Below are 15,696 nucleotides of genomic sequence, written 5' to 3' on the forward strand. Positions count from 1 at the left end.
TTCTCTAAGGGTGGGTCTAGAAGTCTTTTATTCATAAGGGGGGGTTTGTAGAAGGTTGAGTTGGTGGAGTCTCGATTGGGGAGCTGGTTCAGCCGAGAGGGATCTAAGTATGACACACATTGGAGGTGGAAGGGCAACTTTTTGGACGCCAACAAACATTCTGTTACTTAGTTGTTTGTGTGGGGAGTGGTCAAGCTAGCTAGTGAAGTGTTTTAGGTGAGTTGGGCGTTCTAGCAGGCTCTACAACTTGGCAATAGATATAATGGGTTGATTTATTTGTGTGATCTGAGTAGAATGGTTAGTTGGAGCACCATGCAACGCCAACGTGGATGGGCCTGTCATGGTACTGGTATGCGCCGTCAAGGTGTTGTTCATTGTTTGGAACAACAAGACGACAAGAAGGAGCTAGAGTAGTAGTGGGAAACCTCTCCAGGATGTGTTGAGTTACCTACGCCATTTGATGTTTTAGTAGAGCAGCTTCACCAGGTGACTGCAACTATGGCGCAACTGGCTCGTGACTGGAATGATGACCAAAACAAGGTCATCGCTTTCATGAATGACCTCCAGCACAATCAGCGACATATGATGTATCAACTGGTCTCTCTTTGTCAAGGTCAAAAGCGGCTTGAGGAGAGGCTAGACATCTTTGAAGGAAGGATGGCACACATGGAGGCTCATGTTCATGAAGCCTTTCGCTAACCACATGGAAATGGTTTGGATGACCCAGATCCAAGTAATCTTATGGGTTAACTATGAATGTAGGTTGTATTTTGATCCTTGGACGGTTCTAGTTTCTCTGGGAAATTTATGTATGGTCTATAAGCTTTGTTTTACTATTGTCAGTGTCTATTTGACATTATCATCTGGCCAACAAGTCCAGTAGGAATTAGGCTAGTGGTGTTTTGAATCCAAGCTCCTCACAATGTAAATTTCTTATGAATTAATATTAAATGTTGATTTACAAAAAAAAATACAATGGTTTATAAGTTTATAGAATGTTAGGTAAAAAATTATTCAAAATTCTTTTTTATTAATTGAAGTGTTCCAAAATCATAGTTTTGTTGACTTAAAAGATATAGGAGTTTGGTTATGTGATAAATATTTTTTAGATATAATGTAGATATAAGCTAGATAATTTAAGAGAAGGCGTTTTTCATCTTCAACCGTCTTCCTTTGGCAAAGGTGACAAACTTTTTCATGCCAAAGTGTTTTAGGAATCCAACATCTACTTTCACTATGAAACTGATGAGAATTTGTTATTTTAATAATATTTATTTTCTTCTTTGCACTAATTAAGATAGAGATATTTTTTATTTTCAAGATTTGGGTTAATCACTTTATAATATCTTTATTTGTTGTTTCCCTCTAACTCTTTATCACCTCACAATTTATTGTTTTGATGTAATAATATTTTTAAAAATATCCATATTCTATAAAATGAACTCCCTTTTTATCTTTCAATAGTCTAGTTAAGCCTAGGATTCCTGATGCTATTGCTCCTTGAGTTGAAAATGGTGGTTTCTATCAAAATTAAAAACAATTTTAGAAAACCGCTCATCTTCCATATTATTTAACTTCTTTTTATACGGAAAATACTAATTTCACTTTGCATAAAGAAAAACATATAAAAAAAAAATTTCTTCCAAAATCCCTAAAACCTTGAAATGAAATGCACTCAAATTTTTTATTGGGTGTTGTTTAACTATTATGTTTTGGAGTTCTTGGTTGAAATCTAGCAAAATAATTTTTGGTTAGAATCTAGCAAAATAATTTTTTGGTGGAATCTTAATCTTTGATGTTTAAAATGTGTTTTTGAGTTCTTGGTTGAAATCTAGCTGAAAGAATTTTTGGTTGGAATCCAGCAAAAAAATATTTTGGCCAACCTTAATCTTTAATGTTATATGGATTCAACATCTTGAAAAACCCTAAAACACCCACATTATGGAGAATTCACAACTCAAATTTGTAATTTTAATACACCTTTATTTTCAAATTATGAAAAAATTAAACCATAAAATATATTAATATTGTAAGATAATTAAACAATAAAAAATTGTGAGATAATTAAACCATAAAATATGATTTATGACCCATTTTTTCGCTAGACTAAAACAAAAACCTCCCAAATTTATAACAGAGTACTTCAATTGCAGGCATGGTCGTCTGTCTAATTTTAGGCCTAAAATTTCGCTTGCATATGTTCAGACAATAATTTATCGTACCACTGCCTTAAAAACATGGTCACCAACTCCCCCTTAAAGACAGGGTCACAAACTTGCCAACACTAGATAATGTTATTGCACTTCGCAGATGGTGACGTAGTCTTCTCAATGATTTCATTGGCCACCAGACATTAAATGTTGCGCCCGCTCAGGCCAAAGTTCTCTGGGCGCTCTCAAATCAGTCGTTATAATTGGACCATTTTAGAGAAAATCTCTGCAGCTTCATTTACACAACTAAAAATTATTTTTAAGAATTAGTTGGTTATAATTGCACCACTTCGCAGAAAATTCCACAGCTTCAGATACATAACTTCAAATATTTTTTTAGAGACAACATGTGACTAACTTGCTTTCTGATACATCCTTAAATTCAGATCACCAATCCTTGGTCCTGTAGGTAGATGACTTTTGAAGAGCTTTATCATTATAAGAACATGGTATCAATTCAATATGGGTGAGGAGGATTGCCAAAAAACTGAAAACTATGTACAATGTCAACGCACTAGTGAGAACCACTCAGAAACATGTTTTATTTACTCACGCAGTTCGATAAATTAAGTATAGATAAACGGGAAATGAACACAAACGGTTACTATAGTTAACTTGTAGAAGTGTGCTGTACAATCCAACTTCAAAATATAAAATGTAGACAAGTCGGTGGAAGCTTTTATTGTTACTAAGATCTCCGAGAACACATGAACACAGACAGCATCCAGGCAGACACACATAAAAATCTACATCGATGCATTTTTCTTTAATTGATCTTCACATCACTTGGAAATCTCTGATTGTTCCTTCTCAGCGACTTTGGCCAACTTTTTCTGGCGAGCTAGCTCGATGTCTCGGCTCATCTTTCTGGTGTACATCTGTGCAAAAGTGATGGGCTCTTCCATGAAACACTTCTCGCCTTCCGCCTCCTTCACAACTCCGTCCAACGGGTACACAATGCCCTCCTGCGCTGGATTCTGAAACGTGGCGATAGACAGCCTGCTGCTGTTCGAATTCACCACCGCTTGATGGTCCGCGGTCTTGAACTTGCCATTGCTCAGATACTACAATATTATTACATCATAATGGTTAAATCACTAAATACTATAATGTTATTAATAAAAATTTGAGTTTATGCCCATTGCAGAGTTCTTGTAATTAAAGCAGTTGCTTCATGACATATAAATATTCTGTGTTCTTTAAATACATGAAATCTGCAATGAAAATAAAAATACCCAAATAAAAAGAAAAACTGAAACTATAAAGATATAACTGCTGGGTGATTTGATGCACTTACATGCATATGATCTCCCAAATTGACAACAAAGGCTCCTTGAATGGGCTCCACAGTAATCCAGTTTTTGCCATCGTCCTTGGTAGCTTGTAGGCCTCCAACTTGGTCTTGCAGGAGAAGAGTGATGGTGCCCGGATCGGTGTGCCTTTTCAGCCCCAATGTCATGTCTGGTTGTGGGCATTTGGGATAGAAGTTTATCACCACTTTCTGGTCCATCTCCACACAAGCCTTGGTCACTGCTTCAGTTTCCAATCCCAATGCCTCTGATATTATCCCCAACAGTTTGCATGCCAAACCCATCAGGGATTCGCTGTATTTCTCCACAACCTCCCTGCAAATACACAACAATTTAGTGTTAAATTCATATGAAACAAAGCTGAAATCAATTTATATGGGGGATGCAGGGGATGGATGGGGGTACCTCCAGCCATCGGGCTTGACAGGCCACCTTGTGTAATCACGCTGGTGAAGGGGATAAGAGAAGTAAGTGCAGATTTCTCTCCAGTCGAGAACGGCTTCGCCCTGCAGATGGCTGCTCACCACAAAGCCTCCACGCTTTCCACCTCTCATGTCGTATTTGAGCTTCTCCTCTGCAGGGAGGGCGAAGAAAGCCCTGGAAAGCTGAGTCATGGTCTCCACGAGCTCCTGGGGAACACCATGATCAACCACCTGGAAAATTCCCCATTCAGAACAGGCCTTGCTCACTTCGTCTCTCACGCGGCCCCTCTCTTCCCCTTCGATACCAGAGAGGGAAATGACGGGAATGTCTTTGCTGAATTGATTGTAAGCCACCTTGGGGCGCTCGTCCTCGTCTCGGATAAAAATGGACTGCAGGGACTTCGGCGTTTCCGCCGTTACAAGGAAATCGGGGCGATCATTAACCACGGCTGTTGTGGGCGCCATTGTTTCCTGGCTGAGTACAAATTGGGCAGCAAGACTCGGAAAATCGGTGCTCTCAAAAGACCTCCCTTGGATGATCGGCAGCAGGAAAGAGGGTTTCCTCAACCGAGGTACACCAGGTATTGTGAAGGGTAGTGAGTTATAAAGGCAGGGAAACAGATATTTGAAGGGCAGCTGAGACCGCAACGTGTCTGGCTACCAAACTTCTCCAACAGACTTTCTTCCGGGTCGCGTGGATGTTAGATAGTAATCCTTTTTCAAAACATAAATGAAACGAGACGAGCTGACGCCATTAAACTTCCTCCAAACTAAAGTGATGGTTAGGAAGATGGCCAATTTCTTGAAGGACCCACGGGTAGCATTAGTTTGAAAATTAGTTGCCATTCCCACACTGCATATTACCAAAACGTCTACGATTTTCACATACCCACACCTAACGTCTATGGCTACCTAACCTTCCCTGGCTTGCTAGCAGCGCACACATTGGCATGCGTCTGCGGCCCGGTGGCCCGTGGGAGACTGTCCCGGGCGGACAGTCGGCCCCAGAGGTTATCTATATCTACGGGGAAATAGTCAACCCACACGTCCAATTAGCTGCGTTTAAATAGCTCCGTCGTGTTTGGTTTCCATTTTATCTGATTCTAAACTCCCCTTTCTACGTTGGGAGACTGTCAAGACGCCAAAGCAGATGGTAATGAATACAACGCTTTGCTCTGCCGAGGAGAGAGCCATCCAATCGAAGCAACATGGTCCAGTAGCTGCCTCATGGGCTTCATTGCCAATATATGGCTGCAGATATTGGCCTTCCTTAGGGAAAGCCCAAATGCCATAATGGCAACCCTATGTACTATAACGATGATTGCGCCCTTGGCTTCACATTATTTTCGTTTTCAGTTAGAAAAAATCCTCTTATCAGAACTTTTTAACCTGTATTAAACATTATTAAAAAAAATTCTTTAAAATACTATCGGTTATCATAATTGGTTACCAAAGAAGTTTTCGAGGAAAACACATTTTTTTGTTCAATGACCTTGATGAAATGGCTTTATACACTATTACGCTTATATAAATTATATAAATTAAAGGAGGGTATATAGGTATTAATCACTTCAGTTTGCATCTTACTATTTAATTCATTTCATTATATATAAAAAAAATTGGTTAAAATTAAAAAATTAAAAAAAATAATTAAATTATAATTTTATTTTAAATTATTATTATCATTAATTATCTTTATATATATTAATTATCTTTATATATATTAGAATTGGGCTTTATAAATTTCCAATATTTAAAATATAATAAATAATAAATAATTTTTATTTATTAAACCAAGAATATTTTTCTTGTTATATATGATTTAATGGGTAAAATAAAAAAATTACGAACAAAATGAAAAATAAATATGAATTACATTTAAAACTTAAATTATTAAATTTAAGCCTGGGCTTGTGAAAATTCAAATTTAGGAGTTTTCCATCATTTCATGTCAATGAGCAAGTTTCAATCAACAAGTTTCCTTTCCACTTGCTCCATTGGAATCCTTGTCCATCATTTCATTTCTGTTGGAAATATTAATCCCAACCACCGCCTTAAACACATTGACCCAGTCAACTACTACAGGGCCAAGTCAACTACTACAGGGTTGCAGGGAAGGACTAAAGTTGGAGCTACAACGCTGCCCATTCCCCAACATATCAGAGAGTTTAAGGCACTTAATGAATTTTGGTAAATACGTATGGGCAAACATTCACTTCGCGACTGTTACCCATGATAAAATATGAGAATTCAAATTAATTTATTAATCAAATGCAATTACATATATACAAGAATTGTTGTCTCAAGATAGGTACGCTGTCTTGGACACACAATCTGTTGGTTGAGAAATTATCTCAACCACTCCTCCTTCAAGAGTACTTGTCTCCATATCAATCAGTAAAATCTAGTTGTGGTAAAATATACCAAAAAGAATATGTTGATGTCCATATAAAGGAGCAACCATCCACCAGAATGCATGGGTACTAACTGCTGCAATCGCCAGTCTTGTAGGATGTCCTTCGCATACATGGTTCTTTTAACCATTATAACTGCACACTTATACCTGTACCTGTAAATCCCCCTCCAATATCATCATGGGTTTTATCAGATTACCCGTAACCATGCTCTAGGTTTTATCGAATCACCCTCAACCATGCCACCAAGGGCTCTCAGCCACCAAGGCTAAACACAACCACCAAGGTTCAACTCAGCCATGAAGGCTTAACTCAGCCACGAAGGCACTCCAGCCACTATGGGCCACAATCTTGCCACTAGGGTACTCCAGCCACTCTGGGTTACAAACTTGCCACTAGGGCACTCCAAAGACCCAACTAAACGAGGCCGAGGGTTTTCTCGGCTAACCCTAAACCACGCCAACAGGAATCTCTATCCCACTTCACTGTTACATGTGGTTTCTGGCTTACCACAAACCGACACTGCAAATACAGAGTGGTTATTAGATTGCCATGAACTGTATGGGGATACACATGCCTTACAAGGCTTACATTTCACACTCAAACTCTGGAGTTCCCAGGTACACAGTTTACAAAGGCCACTACAAAATGTTGAAAAATGTGCAACACGAAATGTTAAATTTAGAATCTGCTAAAAATAGGACTCCTAAAAATAGCATGTCTAAAAATAGCAGTTTGGCCAGTGAGGTCATTGGCCACCTTGGGTGAGAGGTGAAACTGCTAAAAATAGAAAGTTCTAAAAATAGCATTTCTAGGTCCCTTCCTATTTATAGCAGTCCCTAGTCTATCTATAGGAAGTAAAAACGAATTTGGTCTTAACAGCGGTTTAAAATATTAATTAATTAATCTCCATCAGTTAATTAGTTAAGGAAAAACAAACTTGAAGTTTATGTGAGGACATGCAACATTTATCTATTAATTGGTGAATTTATCCATCAGTTGAAGAGATAAGGATGAGTTGTAATTAGGGCTCAGTTAACTGAGTCAAGTCCAGTTAAATTAATTTAACAAGTTGTTAAAGTAATGAGATTCAGTTTGTTAATGCTTGCATGCATGTAACATCTGGTCTTTTCAGATAACTGAATATTATAGCTTAAATAACTCATGCATGTCAGTTCAGACGAAGACCTAGTTGAGATCAGAGAAGAGACAATGTACTATCAGTTGGATGAATATTTTTCCTATAAAAGAAGCTCATCCATGATGAGGATTTATCTCCTTCAGGTTTGTGCAGTTAGATTAGAGGTTAGTGAGTGTGTGAAGAGGCCAATTCACACATGTGACATCACTCGACCCCAAGGAAACTGCACAAGGAAATAGGAGGCTTGGAGGGCAGAGGAGAAGGTTTGTGAGAAGCCTTTGACTATCTATGAGCAGCAGAGTGATTGTACTGAGAGCTAGATAGCTTCTGGGCTAAGACTTTGTGTAATCCGGACATATTTCCACTTGTATGATAATACAGAGATGGGGTTTTAGGCAGGTGCTTTCCCCGGGTAAATTCTTCTGTGTTATGTGTGATTGATTCCTTCTTATCAGTTATATGTGTTCTTATTGATGTTGTTCATGGTTGATTAAGCTTCCGCTAAATTGTTTGTAGAAGTAGATCAAGTGTTTTGCTTTAATACATTGCATTACCAAGTTGATCTATAGGTGGGAAATTTCTACATGGTATCGGAGCTAGTTGATTTGTAGAAAAAGTTCTACATGGTATCAAAGCTAGCTGATTTGTAGGGAAAAATTCTACAAAATTCTACACAAAACACCCTAGACTTGCTTACTAATAAAATGTGACTCATAAAATAACATGCTAGTGAGTTTATTCCACAAACTCACACTAACTCACACAAACTTTCACTTAGTTGTCCATCATCCTCCAATCTCTGATGCTGCTTGTGCACTTCATCTTTTGATCACATCTTAGGCATCTTTGTCTTTTCTTTCTATTTCTGATTTAATTGTCTTGGATTTACCTGCATGATTTGTTAGAGTAGCTAATTCTAACAAAACCACTCCATTGAGTTAGCTAAGCTCAATGCTTCTAATTCCAAAACATTTATAAATACCACATTAATTTGTTTCTCATTGGAGTTTTTTTTTTTTAAATATGAAATTCTAACAAATTTCACTTTTACATTGAGTTGATCAGGCTCAATGCGTTTACCTTCCCAAACTCCAATTCTATCAAGTTGACTTGAAGAGAAAGAAGAAGGCGGTAAACCTCCAGTTGCATGAGCAACACACTACCCAGAGTTCTATCACTGGATCCTATGGCAACAACTAAACCATATGAGCTTACGTCGATACTTAGAACACAAATTGTATGCCTAGACATAGCATAGATAAGGCTCTTGCTATCAAACATCATAGATATGAATATGCTTGTCATATGAAGCAGAGAATAAGATCCGAGAATCAGTGGGAGAAAAAATGTGGGATCTCACCGGCATGTAATGACCCTCCAAATAGTACAAGAATTTGCCATGTGTCACATCAAATATTGCAATCGTCCCGTCCATTGTGCTGCATGCAAGACGACTTCCATCTCGACTCCATACAAAAGCTAGAACAAATTTCCCTCCAGCTTTTTCTGATGATTTTGTGTTAGTACCCTCTCCTTTAGGAACTTCAAGGGAAACATATGTCTGCCATGAAGTAGTATCCCACAGCTTCACAGAGGTGCTACCCCCTCCAGCTACAACCAAAATATCCCCCTTGGGATGGAACCACATGTTCCAGGCTTTTGAAAATCCTGCTGCATGTGCCTCAACAAAGGATTTGGAGCCTTTACTCAAGCAAATCTTCACTATATTGTCTGATTTTGCTTCTACCAAAGAATCCCTCAAATTCTGAGCTTGGGTTGGACCTTGAGAATCCCAACCAATGACTATGATCTGTTTGATGCCTTTAAAAGCCTTGGTACGCTAGATCCACAATACTGCAGATCATTGTATCGCCAGATCCGCCGATTCTAGGGTCAATCTACAGCTACGAGTGCTGCCACTGTAGACTCAGCGATTTCGCAAATATCGACACCTTGTTCTCTTACGAATTTCTCTGCTCCATAAAAAGCCAAATAAATGTGAGGAGTCTTATCCATAACAAGTTGAGCAAGAGAAATTGGATTCACCACTGTAGAAAGACCAGAGACTGCTCCACAATAATTAGGAGCTGAAAAGATAGTTACAAGCTGCCTTTTGGCAAAGAATTCATAGCCATCCTCCACCACCTGGTGAGCACGACATATTAGGTTAAGATCATGTTTTTGTAGAAATTCAGTAACTTTATCAACTCTGAAGGTGTATGAGACACCTATGTCATTCTCACCCCTTCCTTCAATATCCTTATCTGGATCTGCCCAAAGAAGATCACACAGTAGACCTTGATTTGGCACATCTAAAGGTCATGGAATATCATCCCTGATCTGCCTCATGTCCTTCAAATCAGGGGATAGACCTCCATGCATACATAGAAATTTTTCATCTATAAGAGTAGCAACAGGCAAACAGTTGAAACATTCTATGAAAGCCTTCCATATCCAAACATTGTACCACTGCTTACATTCATCATAGAAACCATAAATTTTGTTTATTGAAGCGCATTCATGGTTTCCCTCAAGAGAAAGAAGTTTTCAGGGAATTTTATTTTCTATGACAAAAGAAGGCATATTGTCTCTATGCTCTGCTTTCCACGATCTTCATAATCCCCTAAAAAACAAATACTTTGCTTGTGGTGGATAGCCACCATACTCAAACAGGCGTAACAAGTCTGAACATTAACCATGTATATCACTGCATATCTTTATAGGCACCTTGAGCTCCAATAAATTCAGTAGATTGAGAAATATTCTTTTGAAACTTGACAGAGCTTCCGTACCTCGGCTCTTTCACTGCGCTCTGAAATTACTGTGTGAGAAATATCCCTTGCTCCTCCATGCAAGCCAATTTCCCACCCCATTCTCCTCTGCTTCTTGCCTTCCCTTCAATGAAGTTGCAAGTGTTGGCCACATAGGTTTGAAGCCGTACAGGTTCTCTGCAATTCTCGGCAGATAGGCTTCCTGATCCAGTCGGTTTCCACTCTTCATATCTAGTTCATAGCGCACAACAAAGAAAACTGTAGCTCTTTCTACATCTGGTAGGTCGGTCCATAATTCACCAGACTGATGAATCACCACACTACTGCTGCCTTGGCCAATGGACAGAGGGAGATGGACAAACAAACATTCACACAACTTTTATTTCCCTCAGCCTAGGACGGGCCAAGCCCACGAGGGGCTAGCCCTCATGGCTCTGATACCATGATAAAATATGAGAATCCAAATTAATTTATTAATCAAATGCAATTACATATATACAAGAAGTGTTGTCTCGAGATAGGTACACTATCTTGGACACACAATCTGTTGGTTGAGAAATTATCTCAATCACACACCAATCTAGGAAATAGATCCTAACTACTAGGAACAGACTCCTTTACTTTGTAAGAATCACAACTAAGACAAGTAGGAATTAGATATTCCAACAACCCACACTCCACAACACCTGCAAGTTGAGAAAACCATATATTATGTAAAATTGTCCATCCAGTGTCTTAATGATTGGCTATGTCATGTATTAACATCAAATTTGTATGTTGAGATAAATAGGATTGTAAAAAGTCATTTTTATGGTTGAGTAAGTTGACATGAATAGAGTGTGTAAGTTTGAGATGTAGTGAGGAAAAAATCATGGAGGAAATCCTCCAAGTTCAGAAAACCATTTATTATGTAAAATTTCCTATCCAGTGTCTTAATGATTGGCTCTATCATGTATTAATGCCAAATTTGTATTTTGAGATAAATATGAATGTAAAAATTCATTTTTATGGTTGAGTAAGTTGAGAGGAGTGGAGTGTGTAAGTTTGAAAGGTAGTGAGGAGAAAATCGTGGAGGAAATTTGTGGTGTGCGAGTGAAAACTAGTTTTACGAGTTGTTACTTCGCAATTCATTAACGCGTAAAGCACAAGAAGTTTTTTCTGTTTTTACTTGGAGCAACAACCTCCAATTTATTATGTGAATGTATTTACATATGATTTATAATAGAATCAGAGTTTGGTTTCATCAGTAGATTTACCATAACCATTTTGGTTTTTACTTTGATTTGTTGTGTGCTTAATTTTTGTTTCAATTAAGCCTCTCTGTAGTTGCAATATCCTTGCCGCAACTGAGGTTTTAACTTGCCCCAACCAATTTGAGCCAGACTCTACCACTTTCAAATTTTCTAACATGGTATTAGAGCAGGTTAAACTTTCTTAGTGTAAAAACAAGTGATTTTACTAGCAATTAAAAATTGTTTTGAGGGATTTTTTAAGTATATTTACCAGAAAGTTTTTTTTTTCACTCAGAAATGACAACATCAAGCACAAGCTTGACTAATCCTTAGATAGCTCAATTTAATGGCAAAAATTATGATTATTGGACTATTACAATGAAGGCCTTGTTTTCTTCTCAAGACATTTGAGATTTGATGGAGAATGGTTTTCAAGAACGAGCAGATGATGCAACATACAATGCCTTGTTTCAAGCATATGAGAGACAACTGGAAGAAGGATGCAAGAGCCCTCTTATACATTTTTCAAGCAGTTCATGAAATTATTTTCCCAAGGGTTGCAATAGCAATGAAGTCCAAGCAAGCATGAGACACCCTCTAGACAATCTATCAAGGCATGGCAAAAATGAAGACAACAAAGCTACAAATGCTAAGGAGAGACTTTGAGACACTTTGTATGAAAGAGTCTGAGAATGTAGACTCGTTTTTTTACACATGTAATTGGACTGATTACTCAAATCAGGTCTCATGGTGAGACACTTGAGGAAAGGAGAATAGTTGAGAAAGTTTTGAGAAATTTGCCAACAAGGTTTGATGCCATTGTTGTGGCCATAGAAGAGACAAAGGATCTCTCACAGTTTTCAGTGGATGAGCTTCAAGCATCATTGGTTTCTCATGAACATAGAATGAATAGAGCAACAAGCTCCTCATTGGAGCATGCCTTCAAGACACAAGTTTCATTTGGTCAAGGTTGAGGTAGAGGAAGATCATATGCTAAAGGAAGAAGAATAAGCCCACACAAAGGTGGAAGAAGCAACCTTTCAAGCTCAGGTGGAAGGGGCAACAATCAAAATCCAAGTCAAGGCCCAAGCCAAAATCAAGCACAAGGTCAGATGTATGATAAATCTCAAGTCCAATGTCATTACTGTAAGAAGTATGGTCATTATGCAAATGAATATAGAAAGAAGCAATACGACATTAGTAACAAACCAAGTGTAAATTTAATAATAGAAAATCAGAACAATGATAACATGTTTTTAGCTTGTAATGCAACACAGGAACATAGAGATGTTTTTAGGGTGTAGCAACCACATGTTAGGGAACATAGAGATGTTTCCCAATCTAGATGAAAGTGTGAAATATGAAGTGACATTAGGGGCTAATAGCAAAGTCTCTATCATGGGCAAAGGAAGAGTTAATATCTTAACAAAGAAGGGGGAGAAGAAGTACATCTCAAATGTTTACTTTGTCCCCGCTTTGAAGCGTAACCTCATAAGCATTGGACAACTCATGCAAAATGGCTACAATGTTTATTTCAAAAATGACGAGTGCACAATTTTGGATAGGCCTCCAAGTAGGCAGTTGATTGCAAAGGTTCAGATGACAAACAATAGAATGTTTCCCCTAAAAATAAGATCAGATTTAAAGGAAGAAGGTGAAAAAACTCAATTATCAATGAACTCATAAGAGGATGGAAGAAAAGATACAACTGTCACAAGTAAACTTTCAAGCAGAGGTCAAAGATGAAAATTGGTTATGGCACTTAAGATTTGGTCATCTCAACTTTGGAGGTTTGAATTTGTTTCATAGGAAAGGCATTGTGAAGGGGTTGCCACTCATAGAAAATCTAGACAACCTATGTGAAGGATGCATCTTGGGCAAGCAACATAGAGAGACATTTCCAGTAGTAAAGTCAGTAAGGGAAAATGCACCTTTGGAGATTGTCCATTCAGATTTATGTGGACCAATGCAGACACCATCAATTGGTGGCAACCACTATTTATTAACCTTCATAGATGACTACACAAGGAAGACATGGGTCTATCTCCTAAAACATAAAAGTGAAGTGTTTGAGCGCTTTCCTCAATACAAGGCTCTTGTTGAGAAGAAAAATGGACACTACATCAAAGTCCTTAGGACTGAGAGAGGTGGCGAATACATCTCAAATGATTCCTTCGATTTTGCAAGGAGCATGGAATTCATAAGAAATTTACAACAAGGTATACACCTCAGAAAAATGGTGTGGCAGAAAGGAAGAATAGGACCATTATGGAACTAGTAAGAGTATGTTAAAGGCAAAGCATTTGCCAAATGATTATTGGGCTAAAGCCATCACTTGTGCAATGTATATCATTAATAAGTGTCCAACCAAAAGTGTGAGGAATGTGGTTCCTGAAGAGTTATGGAGTGGAATAAAGCATAATGTCACTCACATGAGAGTCTTTGGATGTGTGGCTTATGCACATGTCTCAGATGTGTTGAGGAAGAAGTTGGACAACAAGGGGGAGAAATACATATTTGTTGGATATAGTGATGAATCCAAGGCATACAAGCTCTACAATCCATCAACCAAGGTCACAATCAGCAGATATGTGCAGTTCATAGAAGAGGAAGGATGGGATGGAAGTTTAGAGAAGACAGTCAATGTGAAAGCATGTATACCACATGAGGACAAAGAGGAATTGATAGCAGCAAGCAATTCCTCAACAGTGACTCCCTCTACTCCTATTCAAGTGCAACAAAGCAGGCAACAAGTAACACCGTCAACAAATAATAGGACAATGTTGCACAGTCAAGAAAGTGCTTCTCCAAACATGCCACAAAGCACAACACCAAGTGACATGTCAAGCTCATCTTTCGCAAGCATAAGAAGATAAAAATTCAGAAATTTAAATGAAATTTATGAGCAAGATGAAGTTGATAGCAGCGTTTGTTTGAATTCCTTATTTTCATTATTTTGTCATGTAGATGACCCAATCCATTTTGAGGATGCAATTAAAGAAGAAAAATGGGCTGCAATAATGGAGGAAGAAATAGAAGCAATAGAAAAGAATGACACATGGGAGTTAGTAAATCTTGCACAAGGAAAATATGTCATTGGAGTGAAGTGGGTCTATAAGGCCAAGAGTAATGTCAACGATAAGATTGAAAGGCATAAAACAAAACTAGTTGTCAAAGTATACAAGTAACAACATGGAAGAGACTATGCGAAGACGTTTGCTCCAGTCACGAGGATAGAGACAGTGCATATAGTGGTGACGATTGTTGCACAACATAAATGGAAAGTGTATCAAATGGACCTAAAATCAACGTTCTTAAATGGAGTGCTGAAAGAGGAAGTGTATGTTGCGCAATCACCTGGTTATAAGGTAGAAGGACAAGAAGACAAAGTGTATCAGTTGAGGAAAGCTCTTTATGGCTGAAGCAAGCACCGTGTGCATGGTATAGCAGGATAGATGCTTCCTTGTTGGACAATGGTTTCAAAAAATGTGACGGTGAACCTACTTTCTACATCAAAGAGAGCGATGGTAAGATTATTATTGTTGTATTATATGTAGATGATTTGATTTTTACAGGCAGTGATGATTTCCTCATCGTTGATTTCAAAGAAGTCATGAAAAGTGAATTTGAAATGACTGACTTGGGATTGTTAAGATATTTTTTGGGCATAGAAGTGAAGCAAACAGAAAATGGCATTTTTATTTCTCAAGCAAAATATGTAGCAGACATTTTGGAGAGGTTTAATATGTAGAACAACAAGCCCGCACTAACTCCAACTGTCATGGGGTTGAAATTGAGCAAAGAAGATTGCAACAACAATGTCAATCCGACATTATACAAAAGCATGATAGGCAACTTGATGTATTTGACCGCCACTAGGCCGGATATAATGTATGCAGTGAGTTTGGTGTTGAGGTTCATGGAGACACCCAAGGAAACACATTAGCAAGTAATGAAAAGGATTCTAAGGTATGTCAATGGGACAAAACAATATGGTATTTTATACACCACAATAGATGATTTCAGGCTGGTTGGTTACACTGACAGTGATTGGGCAGGAAATGTCAATGACAGAAAAATCACGTCAGGATATGTTTTTCATTTGGGTTCCGGATCCATTTCATGGGCCTCCAAGAAGCAGCCAATAGTGTCACTGTCAACAGCAGAAGCTGAATATGTCACAGCAACAACAATAG

At 38.1% G+C, this 15,696-nt stretch overlaps 1 protein-coding gene and 2 pseudogenes across 1 annotated transcript; all 3 read right to left on the reverse strand.

Moving 5' to 3' along the window:
- Positions 1–2,728: 2,728 nt before the first annotated feature.
- On the reverse strand, positions 2,729–4,526 carry LOC149142429 (naringenin,2-oxoglutarate 3-dioxygenase-like). Its single transcript, XM_089447174.1, has 3 exons — positions 3,926–4,526; positions 3,508–3,835; positions 2,729–3,274 (listed from the first exon to the last, which is right to left on the reverse strand). Exons 1-3 carry the CDS (start codon positions 4,405–4,407, stop codon positions 2,993–2,995), a joined length of 1,092 nt encoding a protein of 363 aa, XP_089303300.1. The 5' UTR covers positions 4,408–4,526; the 3' UTR covers positions 2,729–2,992.
- A 4,018-nt stretch (positions 4,527–8,544) lies between these two features.
- On the reverse strand, positions 8,545–9,362 carry LOC149142430 (WD repeat-containing protein VIP3 pseudogene; annotated as a pseudogene).
- Positions 9,363–9,390: 28 nt separating this feature from the next.
- LOC149142431 (serine/threonine-protein phosphatase PP1 pseudogene) lies at positions 9,391–10,370 on the reverse strand (annotated as a pseudogene).
- Between the last annotated feature and the right edge of the window lie 5,326 nt (positions 10,371–15,696).

This window comes from Pinus tabuliformis, chromosome X (genome assembly GCF_031772625.1).
Source record: "Pinus tabuliformis cultivar Carrire ecotype Pingquan chromosome X, CPIR1, whole genome shotgun sequence".
NCBI lineage: Eukaryota > Viridiplantae > Streptophyta > Pinopsida > Pinales > Pinaceae > Pinus > Pinus tabuliformis.

Bases quoted from the DNA above. Each gene is read 5' to 3' on its own strand.
- LOC149142429 (XM_089447174.1), bottom strand. From the start codon at position 4,407: ATGGCGCCCACAACAGCCGTGGTTAATGATCGCCCCGATTTCCTTGTA. The intron at 3,836-3,925 runs GTACCCCCATCC...GTGTATTTGCAG, and splicing joins GTCAAGCCCGATGGCTGGAG to GGAGGTTGTGGAGAAATACA. The intron at 3,275-3,507 runs GTAAGTGCATCA...ATAATATTGTAG, and splicing joins ATTTGGGAGATCATATGCAT to TATCTGAGCAATGGCAAGTT.